General features: G+C 36.1%; 1 protein-coding gene across 1 annotated transcript; it reads left to right on the top strand.

Annotated features, from left to right (window-relative positions):
• The first annotated feature begins 5290 nt into the window (after window positions 1-5290).
• On the top strand, window positions 5291-11936 carry LOC111444459 (protein NRT1/ PTR FAMILY 4.5-like). Its single transcript, XM_023082555.1, has 6 exons — window positions 5291-5378; window positions 5818-6035; window positions 6715-7137; window positions 8203-8330; window positions 9962-10325; window positions 11280-11936. The coding sequence occupies exons 1-6, from the start codon at window positions 5291-5293 to the stop codon at window positions 11934-11936; spliced, it is 1878 nt and encodes a 625-aa protein (XP_022938323.1).
• Window positions 11937-12571: the final 635 nt, after the last annotated feature.

The raw sequence follows: 12571 nt of genomic DNA, 5'->3' as shown, positions 1-12571 counted from the left end.
TTGTCCTCGTCCCTACCGCCTGTTATTATCATCATTCATGTGAAAATTTTCATTTATTTTTGTAAGGATTAAGTTTCTTATCGAGAATTTCTCTATTATATATATATTAGTGAAAATTGTTTTAGAAAAAATTATTATACATTGTGCATCTAACTTCTCATCATAGTTTAGTGATTCGACCCGAAAAGATTACTTAAATCAATTCAAGGTACTTCCTTAGCCAAACCCGAAAAGATTACTTAAATCAATTCAAGATGCTTACTTAGGCCAAAAGTATTTGATGTCCTTCAGCCATTTGACCCTTATTTTTATATGAAAGATCTATTTTTAGGTGAAAGATGTATTTTTTGGTGAAGAAATTAACTTAGATCCACCAGAACACTAATACATATTTTACCATTTCTTCGGATTTTTTACAATTTCATTGGAATTGTGCTCTAGGCGCTGATTTAATGGCTCGATATGAAAGACAACCAGCTCTCCACTAGTTCTACGCGCTGATTCAATGGCTCAATATGAAAGACAACTAGCTCTCCACTGGTTCTACGCATTGATTCAATGGCTCGATATGAAAGACAACCAGCTCTCCACTGGTTCTGATAAATTTATAAATCTACAATCATAAAAATATTTAAATTAATCCCTCCTACATTCATCAACTTGGTCGGAGGTTAGATTAAGAATATGTTTTAAATCATTTATTAATCGTAACTGCAAAAAAGAAATGCTTAGAAAGTCATTAGATACCTATTTTAATTTAATATAATTAATTTAAGACTATGTAACCATATAATTTATTTAAGTTTTTATATTTTATAAAAATAATCAAACTAAAGATTAAGTTTCCATTTTTTTAGTTCATGATTAAATTTTCTTTAAAACTCTATAATTCAGTTGTAATTATGATTAAGCTCTTAAATTTTCGTGAAAATCGATACTTCTATTATATTATAAAATAATTGATCAAATTGTAATTAATATAGATCTAACATTAATAATTATAAAATGTAAGTTTATTTAAAAATAGTAAAATTCTTGTTTAATTATGGTCAACTAGCTCAAAATCAAAAATAAAATTTAAGCATTCCTTTAATCCCTTTTTCAATTACTACTTATTCCATACTATTTTAGAGTTTTTAGTTGTGATGTCTGACAAAATGGAGGATGAGAACAAAACACCTTTATAAGAGTAGGCCTGACAGGAAAATCCCAAAGAGGACAATATCGGCTAGTGGTGGATCTGGGTCGTTACAAATGGTATTAGAGTCAGACACCGGACTATGTGCCAGCGAGGAGGCTGTTCTTCGAAGGGGGTTAGACACGAGACAATGTGCCAGTAAGGACGTTGGACCCCAAAGGGAGGTGAATTTGGTGGGGGTCCCACGTTGATTGGAGAAAGGAACGAGTGTCGGCGAGGACGCAAGGCCCCCTTGTGATGTCCCACATTGGTTGGGAAGGAGAACAAAACACTCGAGTGTGGAAACCTTCCCCTAGCAGACACATTTTAAAGCTTTAAGGGGAAGCCCGAGAGGAAAATCCCAAAAAGGACAATATCTGGGTCGTTACACTAATAGATGAGTTGTAAATGGTCGAGAGTGAGGTATGGTAAGACATAATTACCCATTCAAAAATTCAAGATGAGTATGCTCGATATGAAATAACACGTATGTATTGAGCTAATAGGAAAGTGAGGCCTCCCGAGCATATAGCATGATATTCTGATTCTGCTTATAGGCCAGAACACATTATAAAGTGATTGCTATAGAGGGTACGAGTAATTGCGTTGGTGAGATAACACTACACCGTGACTAGTAGATGAGTCCTCATAATTATCGATATGATTTAACTGGTAGGCTTCACGAAGAGCTATCATTTTATTCTTAAATAATATTTAATTGTAAATTACATTTTGATTTATATTATTTTTAGACTAAGATGCTATCATCACTTCTACAATAGCTTTAATAAATAACACAATTAGTAAAGTCAACTACTTTTAGTTGACTATTCCTTCATTCCACAAAATTATTAGAATTTTATATCTTTTATTAAAATTTTATTTTTAAATTTAGTGTTTTTTTTTTTCATAATAAAAAATATTATCCACATTTTCCTTCCACATTTAACAACTTTTTAGTTATTTATCCAACTTGTATTAATTATTTCTCCAAATATATAAATATATAATATCGCGTAACAAGAAGGAAGAGACTACCTGGAGAGCCAACCCGATTTGGGGTCGGTGGGTCCATTGTATTCGTAACTCAATGGATTTCATATTCATCATTTTCGGAAGTGAGCTACCAAAAAAAAAAAAAAAAGCCAAGCTGATTTGACTCAACATGACCTAACGATGCATCTAATACCGATGATCTATGCCTACAATGCAGTGTTAGTTCGGTGCTCTAAAAAGCGATTAAACTGAGGGCTTCCCTTTCTTTACTTTTTTCACGACGAGGGAACCGTGTCTACTAACATAAACAGAGGTGGGAATGTTTTAATTGGATCATACCGATTAGAATAATAGTTTACTTTCAATTTCCACATGGATTAAAATATTAAGTCAATAATTCATTTTAAATTAGATTACAATTATATAATTCTGGTAAGTAAATCAATTCTTTGACTAAGCAAGTTTATTAGCTCACACTATCGAAGGTTATGATTTGGAGGTTGCTGTGTCGAAAGCTTGTAGCCATGCTCGCGATGGGCTTCGAGTGCTTGTCTCTCTCTATCTGTTGCTACCAAGGGGTCGTTGATCGTTCGTCGAGGGGCTGGATCGTACGAGAAAGAAGAAAAAAAGAGAAAATAAAAATCAAAGTTTGTAAAGTCCAAATCCTACCTAACATTTTGCTATGTGCCCTCCATACATTCTCAAGCTAATATACACAAATTCAAAGCTATGTTGGATTTGTCTTCTAGATAGTTATTTTTGACTTTTGGACTAAACCTTAACTAAATTTGGCTCGGTTTGAGTTCGAAGAGTTAAAAATTTAAAGTTTGTCTCTTAAAGAGTTCTTCGTGATGTTTGGAGTAAACGCTAATGAAACTGGATTCTTTTCTAGCGTTGTAGGAATTCTGAGTTTTTTTTTTTACGAGAAAAAGCGTTAGGAAAAGTTCTCTCAAATAAAAACAAAAGACAGTGAGTAGTTCGTCTATCAATTGTCTTCAACAAAGCCTTTGCCAATGTTACTCGTGTGACATTGACATTACTAGAAACTACGTGGCCACCACTTTAGCATGAATGTGCACTAGCTGAAGGGCATGTTAGGAGGTACGTATACGCTCACCTGGTGGATCCATGTGCGCATGCGTGGGCCGTGTGTAGAGCAGTACTACAAATCCAATTTTCACTTGTATTGGACAATAGAGTTCAAGACCATTATATACTTTTAGGAAAAGAGAGCTCCCACCATAATTGCTTGTGTTTGTATTTCTCGATTCCAACAGTAGGACTACTCGATTTTTTTTTCTTTTTTTTTAAATACTCAAGTCACGTGCTACTTTTTTTTTTTTTTAACGTAAACGTAAGATACCCCTATATGAATGACATTGTGGCTATGAAGGTCATGGAACCAAAACTAAGATAGTTGCATTTCTGTTTAACACAGTATTTTTCATTACTTGAACCATTTGACCGCATCCAATCTGATCCACCCCCTGCATCCGATCGCTCTGCTCCGAACCGACTGGACTCACTTGTCTGTGTGTGTCACGTGTCACCATAAAAAAATCAATGCTCCTAGAGTTTCGAATGCACGCCATAGAGAATGTGATATTTTGATCTGTGCTTCGGGGTGATTGAGGGATATTATCTTTTTATTGAGCTTGTTTGAATGTATGATTTATGATTTATGATTTTCGTGTATTAGGTGATTGATAGGAATATCTCCTTGATAGACATGTATGAATGAATATAATATGTTTTTTGTGCTTTAGGTGATCAATAGGAATATCTCTCTAGTAAAGCATGCATGGGTGAACCGAGTTAAGATTAGGGTGCTAGAGCTAGAGTGGTTTACACGTTTGTCTAGGTTAGAACATTTTCATTAGACCTATCACTCTTAGATCGTGAGGGCGATTAGAGTTCCAAAACATGAGTGCACAAAGAGATCATATTAGCCTGAAGGGCTAACTCTTAGTGTTCTGAAAACACAAGAGGTAGGCTAAACTGCTTAGATGCCTCTAAGAACCAGTAAACCTCCACGACATCTAAGTAAGATTAAGGAAACTTAACAGAACCTTGAGATTACTTGAGTAACTATTGAGTGCAGAGTCGGGACAAGGCTGACATCGCGATCCCATTAAACCAATTATGAGAAGGGACTTGGGACTACACATATAGTTAGTTCAAGACGAGAACCCCTATTGAGTGTAGAAATGAGTTAAGATAGAAGCGCTCGACTCTGTAAACTGGTTTTGTAAGAAATTAGGGACTACACGAGTAGTGGCGTAGGGTGAATATTTCTATTCAGTATAGAAACGGGTTAAGACTAATGTCACAGTTTCGTAAACCAGTCTCAGAGAGAGAGATTTGAAACTACACGGGTAAAAGATATGTGATGGTTGCTCTTGGTGAATATGGTAATGGCCCCAAACCCCGAAAGGGTTTGCAACATGTAAAGGAACTTTCTAGAGTCTATAAAAAAGCCCATGGAAATTTAGTAGTAATTGGATGTGATAAGGGCCTACAAGTAGGCCTGCCCGTAGGTTACTTACCGACTATTTTTATACTCATCTGTTTTTCCTATTCTTTTTTTAGGTACCATTTGAGGTGGAAAGCTGCTCGGGAGTTGTATTGTCACAAAGGGATGTCAACCCGGGGCATCAGCTTAAATTGTATTCCTTTTGTATCTCATTCCCATCCGTTGTTTGTAAACATATGTCGACAAGAATAATGATGATATGAACTTTGATATGATCATAATTAAAGCTGTCCAAGTTCTTTGTTTTTGCCCTAATTGTCTTTATCTCACAACAAAATAAAAAAACCCTAAAATTTTCAAGACAAAAACATGGAGATTTCATTAATGAATGGCGATTAAACTTATGAGATGAACGTTATATACAATGCTCCTTAGGCTATATACAATAATGCAACCCTTTTATGTTGTTCTTGGCCATAAGTTTCCGAGCTTATCTTCTGAGCTCGACAATGGTGCGTTTGGATTCTGATATCACATTTTTACGCTTTTTGATTATGCTTGGTCATATTAATTTGTAGCGTAGATGACCGTTGATATTCGTTCTTGTTTGTCAATTTGAGTGTAGTTGGTTTGACATAGATTACATGCAGGGATCGGAGGAGAAGGAGATCAATGTGGTCGGTCCAACAAATGAAGGAAAAGGCGGATTTCGAGCTACCATGTTCATTTTCGGTGAGTCATTAAGTTCAATTAGGTTAAACTATAGATGGAAATATCGACGTTGATAACGATAGGTTGAGGACAATAATGAATTAAGATGTTGATTTTATGGAAATTTGAGTCGATAGAAGATATTAGGCTCCGTTTTTAAACTAAAGATGAAAATATCGACATAGAGTAATGAATGTAAACGAGTAAAAAATTTGATATTCAAAACAATATTCAACTCACACGTTCATCAGATTTCTCGTTTATTTTACTTGGTTGACCTAATCTATGCTACATCTTATCAAAACTATTTCTTACCGTAAATAAAAAATTTAAGTTTAAGAGCTAAATGTATATCACAATGATCAACACGAGTACCGCACCAGTAATGATATATACTCATTTTCTTGAGTCGAAAATTCAAATCGTTCGATCGGGATCCCTAATGTGTGAATTTTGATAGCCCTGCTGACGTTTGAGAGCATGGGGTTTGTGGCAAACATGGTGAGCTTGGTTCAATACTTTCTTATGGTGCTGCACTTTGATCTTCAAACGGCTGCAAATACACTCACCAACTTCTTGGGCTCTGCTTTCTTGCTCTCTCTTCTTGGTGGCTTCCTTTCGGATACGTATATCAATCGACTCACCACCTGTCTTATTTTCGGCGTGCTCGAAGTTCTCGTAAGTTTTATTCTTTTAAAAAAAATCTACAAATGTATTTTCAGTCAAATTTTAGAAACAATTGTTTTTGTTCAATTTTATAAAATTTGATAATTTATTGTAATATCTCACGTTGGTTGGAGAGGAGAACGAAACACTTTATAAGGTTGTGGAAACCTTTCTCCAGTAGACACGTTTTAAAGTTTTGAGCGGAAGCTCGAGAGGGAAAACCCAAAGAGAACAGTATCTGCTAGCGGTGGGCTTAGACTGTTATAAATGGTATCAAAGCCAGACACTGGACTATGTGCTAGCGAGGAGGCTCTTCCCTGAAGAGGGTAGACACGAGGTGGTGTGTCAATAAGGACGCTAGCTCCAAAGGGGTGGATTTGGCGGGGGTCCCACATCAATTGGAGAAAGCTAAGGAACGAGTGTTTGCGAGGACGCTGAGCCCTGAAGAGGGGTGAATTGTAATATCCCACGTTAGTTGGGGAGGAGAACGAAACACCCTTTCTAAGATCGATTGTTTCTTATAAAGGTGTAGTAACGAGAACATTGGGCTCCCTGTTATAAATGGTATTAGAGCAAGACACATTGGTTAGAGAAGGGGAAGCTCGAATAAAAATTACTAATTTAAATGTGACCATTTTAGTTAGGTTAGTTTGTATTTATCAGTCATATTGTGACAACTTCCACGATACAGGCATTGGTGATAGTGACAGTCCAAGCCTACTCCCACGATCTCTTACCAAAGGCCGATTGCCCAAAGGACTGTGTCCGAGGTCGCATCGCGTTCGTATTCTACACTTCCCTGTACTTACTAGCGATCGGGTCGGGCGGGGTGCGAGGGGCCTTGCCAGCGCTCGGGGCGGACCAATTCAACCAAAAGGATCCAAAGGAGGCGAAGGCATTAGCCACATTTTTCAACTGTTTGTTGCTTAGTGTAGTAATTGGGGCAGCCGTGGGAGTGACCATGATTGTGTGGGTAGCTGTGAACAAGGCATGGTATTGGGGGTTCTTCATCTCAGCTTTGGCTACTGCTGTTGGGTTCATTGTGTTTGCCCTTGGGAAGCCATTTTATCGCCTTCATGTGCCTGGTCAAAGCCCACTCTTGAGGATTATTCAGGTTTTTTTATTTTTTTATTTTTTTTGGAAAAAATTATTTATTTTGAGTTTCATAAATTACCTAAATTATTTAAAGTTTAAGAACCTATTACACGTAAAATTAAAAAATTTAATGTTAGTAATAGAGTGTTTTTTATTTAAGTTTATAGGTATTTGAATTTTTTCTCGACTAATTCTTTGCAATAGCTTTACTACGAGCACAAACCATTTTTGTTTTGTTTTTTGTTTGTTTTCAAACGCTTAGTTCGATATTAAAGGCATGTATAGAAAGTAGATAATAAAATTAAGGGTCGATGACTTGAAAAACCTGATCAATTTAGCTCAAATCATAGGATTTGAGTTGAGTTATGAACTTATTTGGATTCTGATCGGTTCAATTAAAGGAAAATTAAAGGAAGATTTAAAGGAAGATTTAAGGGAACTAAAAAAAAAGATAAAATAATAATTTTACTTATTTTATTTTATTTTATAATTATTTATTAAACTCTTACGGATATTTTTTAAAATATATATTGAAATTGAATTAAGATCTTAATTAAATGTTTAAAAATAAATAAATAGATATTTTATTAACTACCATTTTACTTTTATTACAAAAAAAAAAAAAATGAACAACCTACCAATCTAACTAAAAAATTTTATGGTTCAATTAGGTTAGGCTAACTATTTAACAAAGGTTGTTCGGGTTAAAAATTTTTACCGTAACAATTGGTTTGATCTAAAAAAAATATCTCTGATGAACACTTCTAAATAAAAAATAACAAAAAAAAACCCAAAATCGAAATTTTAGTAATTTGTCTTAAATGAAAACTCACTATGACTCAAACTTTCTATAAAGGTTTTTTTTTTCCTCCTATGAGTTAAACTGCTGAAGGTAAAAGATTGAATAGTCGATTTGTAAGATGGTAGTATCAGCCTTATCAATTGAGCTATGTTCAAGTTGACCTGAAATAATAATTAATGTCTTATCTATTGAGCTATACTTGAGTTGATAAAAGATGATAATTAATGTTTTAATAATTAATTATGCTCGAATTGAATAGAATGGATTGAAATTGGTTGACAGGTTATCGTTGTGGCTGTTAAAAACCGAGGATTGGCATTACCCGACACGCCAAATGAACTGTATGAGCTTAGTGACAAGTATTATATGGATTCCATCGACTCTAAGATTGCTCATACCAATCAGCTCAGGTCAATTGATTTTTCTTTTCATTATATTGCTTAATTTAATTTCCATATTAATACTAAATAATCAACTTAGGCTCCATGCATTCAATATTAAATATATTAGTATTTTTTATTTAGATTATCGTGTCGAAAATAGGAGAAAAATAAGTGTTTTCGGGGTTAAAAATGAGTTTAGAGACAAACTTTGGGGTTTTTAGCTAAATTATAAACACGATTATATTTACTGAATCAATAGGTTTACCTTTTGGAATGATGATGTGATACTTGAATAAGAGAAGAGTACGTGAATCAACTGATATCGCATTCTAAATGAAAGTGATCGTGATGATATGAAATTATGATTCAAAAAAAGCTTAAAAGCATTTAATGAATTGATATCAACATTCATGTTTGGTTTGGAGCTATCTTATGTCAGGTGAACTCTTAGAAATTTTTCTAACAAGCATGTGAGTGAGAACAAAACACACTAAAAGAACAATATTGGTTTGTGATGATAGTTTTTGCTATTAGAAGTAAAGTAGCTCGAGATAAGCAAGTACCATGGCCATGTCAAATGAGAATATCAGAGTCTTTAAGTGTTGAATCAAGATTTTAAATCAAAATCTGAATCTAGGTATGAGTTATTACTTATGGTACCGAAGCAAAACCTCACCTAAAAAGATGTGATTTGGGAATGAAGGAAAGTAAAAGCTCGTAGTGTAACGACCTAAGCCCACTACTAGTGAATATTATCCTCTTTCAGTTCTTTGGGTTTTCCCTTTCAGACTTCTCTTCAAGGTTTTTAAAACACGTCTGCTAGAGAGAGGTTTCCACACTCTTATAAAAAATGCTTCGTTCTCCTCCCCAACTGATATGGGATCTCGCTCCCTTTTCCAATCGATATGGGACCCCCAATCCACCCACTTTCAAGGCCCAACATCCTTGTTGGCACATCCCTTGGTGTCTAGCTCTGATACCATTTATAACAGCTCAATCCATCGTTAGCAGATATTTTTTCCTTTAGGGTTTCCCTTTCCGACTTCCCATCAAGGTTTTTAAAACGCGTAAGCTAAGGAGAAGTTTCCACACCCTTATAAAGAATGTTTCGTTTTCCTCTCTAACCGATGTGGGATCTCACACGCAGATATGTGATGCTTGAGTAAAGGAAAAACACATGAATGAACTAAGACCACATTTAAATGAATGCAATCTTCGAATCGATAGTTGCTATCTATACCAACAAGTGTGCTTGACTTGGAGTAATCCTATGCTTGAGTGACCTTTTGAAAATTTTTTAGGAAACATTTAAGTGAGGACAAACATGCTAAAAAGCTTATGTTAGTATGTGATGATAGTCTTCACTTTTAGAAATAACTCAAGACAAGTAGGTAATGTGATCATCTCACAGTGAATGCAGGAAAATATTAGAACCATCACGCGTCGAATCCAGATTCAAAATATTGGACAAGGAACGTTATGAACGAAAGAATTTAGGTTAAAACTAGAAGAACTATATATATTTAAATTATATTGCGAACGTTAATTTAGTTTAGATTTTGGTTAGTTTCTCTCGAATATAGTTTTTAATCAATCTTCACAAACTTGAGAAGATATGAGTAATAGATACTATTTTGATTAATTATTTGGTCGTTCAGGTGTCTCGACAAAGCTTCGATTCTCCCAAAGGACGTAGAGCCACAACCATGGAAAGTTTGCAGTGTAACACAAGTAGAGGAAGTGAAGATCATAACAAGAATGCTGCCCATCTTCATCAGCACCATCATCATGAACACTTGTTTAGCACAGCTTCAAACATTTTCAGTAGAACAAGGAAACACCCAAATCATGGACAAAAGCCTTGGCCATCTTCAATTCCCAGCTCCATCCATCCCTGTTATCCCATTGGTCTTTATGGCATTTCTCATTCCCCTCTACGAGTTCGTCTTTGTCCCCTTCGCTCGGAAGATCACGCACCACCCATCGGGCATCACCCAACTCCAACGGGTTGGGGTCGGACTGGTACGATTCAAACTACTCGTATTTATACAATGCTCACGTCAACAAGTTAATCCATATACTTGAAATAATTTTTTGAAAAGTATAGAAAATATATAATTCAAATTTTAGATCAGAGTTTGAGATGACTTTTGAAAAAAGTACTTTTAAGGAATATTCTAAGAAAACAGGTATTAAATGTTTTTTTTGGAAGCATTTATTGAGATCTTACATTGTTTGGAGAGGAGAAAGAAACATTTCTTACAAGAGTGTGGAGACCTTTTCTTAGTAGTTATGTTTTAAAACCGTGAGGCTAACAACAATACATAATAGGCCAAAGCGGACAATATATACTAGTGGTGAGCTTGGACTGTTACAAATGATATCAGAGCCAGACACCGAGCAATGTGCCAACAAGGACGTTGGGCCCCTAAATGGAGAGAGAAATGAAGCATTCCTTATAAGAGTGTGGAAACTTCCCCTATGGACAATGGATTGTGCCGGGCGGTGTGCCAACAAGGACGTTGGGCCCCTAAAAGGGGTGGATTATGAGATCTCACCTTGGTTGGAGAGGGAAATTAAGCATTCCTTATAAGGTTGTAGAAACTTCTCCCTACGGACAATAGATTGTGGGATCACAATGGATTTTGAGATCCTACATTAGTAGGAGAGGGAATATGTAACGGGTCATAGCGAACAATGGATTGTGAGATCCCACATATTCTAAGACCGTGAGGCTGACGACGATACGTAACGGACTAGCAAAGCAGACAATGGGTTGTGAGATCTCACATTCTTTATAAGAGTGTGGAAACCTCTCCGTAGTACTTTCTAATGGCTTTAAACAAGTTTAAAAACTCAAAAACGACTTCGAAAAATATTTTTAACGATCTAGAAACACTTTTCTATATGCTACCTTCTGTTCTTCCTATGATAATTTGTGGGTATGTTTAATCTTTTATACATATTTTGTAATAGGTACTCTCGGCCGTATCGATGGCTGTGGCAGGGCTCGTGGAGGTGAAGAGACGACACCAAGCAACGAAGCACCCGGACGAGCCGATGAGCCTATTCTGGCTATCATTCCAATATGGTATATTTGGGATAGCAGACATGTTCACCCTTGTGGGGCTATTGGAGTTCTTCTACAAGGAGGCCCCTGTGGGAATGAGGTCCCTCTCCACTTCCTTCACTTGGCTCTCCCTCTCCTTTGGCTACTACTTGAGTAGCATCTTTGTGAATGTTATCAACAAAATCACTAGAAAGGTATCCCCAAGCAAGAAGGGATGGGTTGAAGGCCTCATTCCTGAGGACTTGAACTACAACAATCTCAATCTCTTTTATTGGTTTTTGGCCATTCTTAGCCTTTTGAACTTTTTTCATTACTTGTATTGGGCGTCGTGGTATAAGTATAAGACGGAGGAGTCGATCGTAAAGCTAGACGATGGAGGAGGAGGAGAACGAGAACGAGAAGAAGGTGTTCCTATCCTCCGTGAGGAGGAGAGGAGCGGAGGTGACATAAAGTGTCACCATAGCGAAGAAAAAGAGGATGCTCCAATTTTTCACGAGGAGGAAGAGAGGAGCGAAATCGACCTAAAGGGTCGTCAGAGTGAAGAAAAAGAAGTGAAAAATTAGTGAGGTGAGTGGGTACCGAGTTTGTTGATGACTCTATTACACATGGAATGAAATTGCCTCATCTATTAAGGCGTTTAGTTTCCATAGATTAATACGTGTTACTATTTCGAAATTTTCGATTTGGTTTTTATGATTTAAAAGGTTTGTACAATTATTGAATGTTGATAGCTTTCTTATGTTTAAGGGCTATTGATGCACTCTCTCTACGTGCTAAAAGCCTTCCGGTTCTTAAAAAAAAAATTGAATTAGTACATTATAGGTTCACGTGCATCAAGATACTTCTCTGTTATGATAGTATGGATGCGTACACTAGATGTTATGATATGGTTTTATGTACACTATGATACTATGCGCACTCCCTTCCTTTCGTAGTATATCGGCAACACGAGTGTTGCTAGTCGAATGCCAGGTCCAAAAGGTACGCATATGAGTTCGCCTGGGGGTTCATGTGCGCATGTGTGAGCCGTGTATAGAGAAGTACTACACATCTAATTCTTCCAAATTGAAAGTTAAGACCAAGGCCATGAAATGATAGGTCCTAGACATAATTGCATGTCTTGACTCCTCGAGTAATAGGATTTCTTTTTGAGTATTTCTTTCTTAGTATTTCTTAAAATATTAAGCCACATACTACT

Source organism: Cucurbita moschata, unplaced genomic scaffold (assembly GCF_002738365.1).
Source record: "Cucurbita moschata cultivar Rifu unplaced genomic scaffold, Cmos_1.0 Cmo_Scf00006, whole genome shotgun sequence".
Lineage (NCBI taxonomy): Eukaryota > Viridiplantae > Streptophyta > Magnoliopsida > Cucurbitales > Cucurbitaceae > Cucurbita > Cucurbita moschata.
The sequence above is the reverse complement of the archived record's forward strand: the minus strand, read 5'-3'. Positions and strand labels throughout refer to the sequence as shown.

Excerpts from the sequence above, each read along its gene's own strand:
- LOC111444459 (XM_023082555.1), top strand. The coding sequence starts at position 5,291 with ATGCAGGGATCGGAGGAGAAGGAGATCAATGTGGTCGGTCCAACAAAT. Across the intron at positions 6,036-6,714 it reads TCGGCGTGCTCGAAGTTCTC|GCATTGGTGATAGTGACAGT; the intron begins GTAAGTTTTATT and ends TCCACGATACAG. Across the intron at positions 8,331-9,961 it reads GCTCATACCAATCAGCTCAG|GTGTCTCGACAAAGCTTCGA; the intron begins GTCAATTGATTT and ends TTGGTCGTTCAG.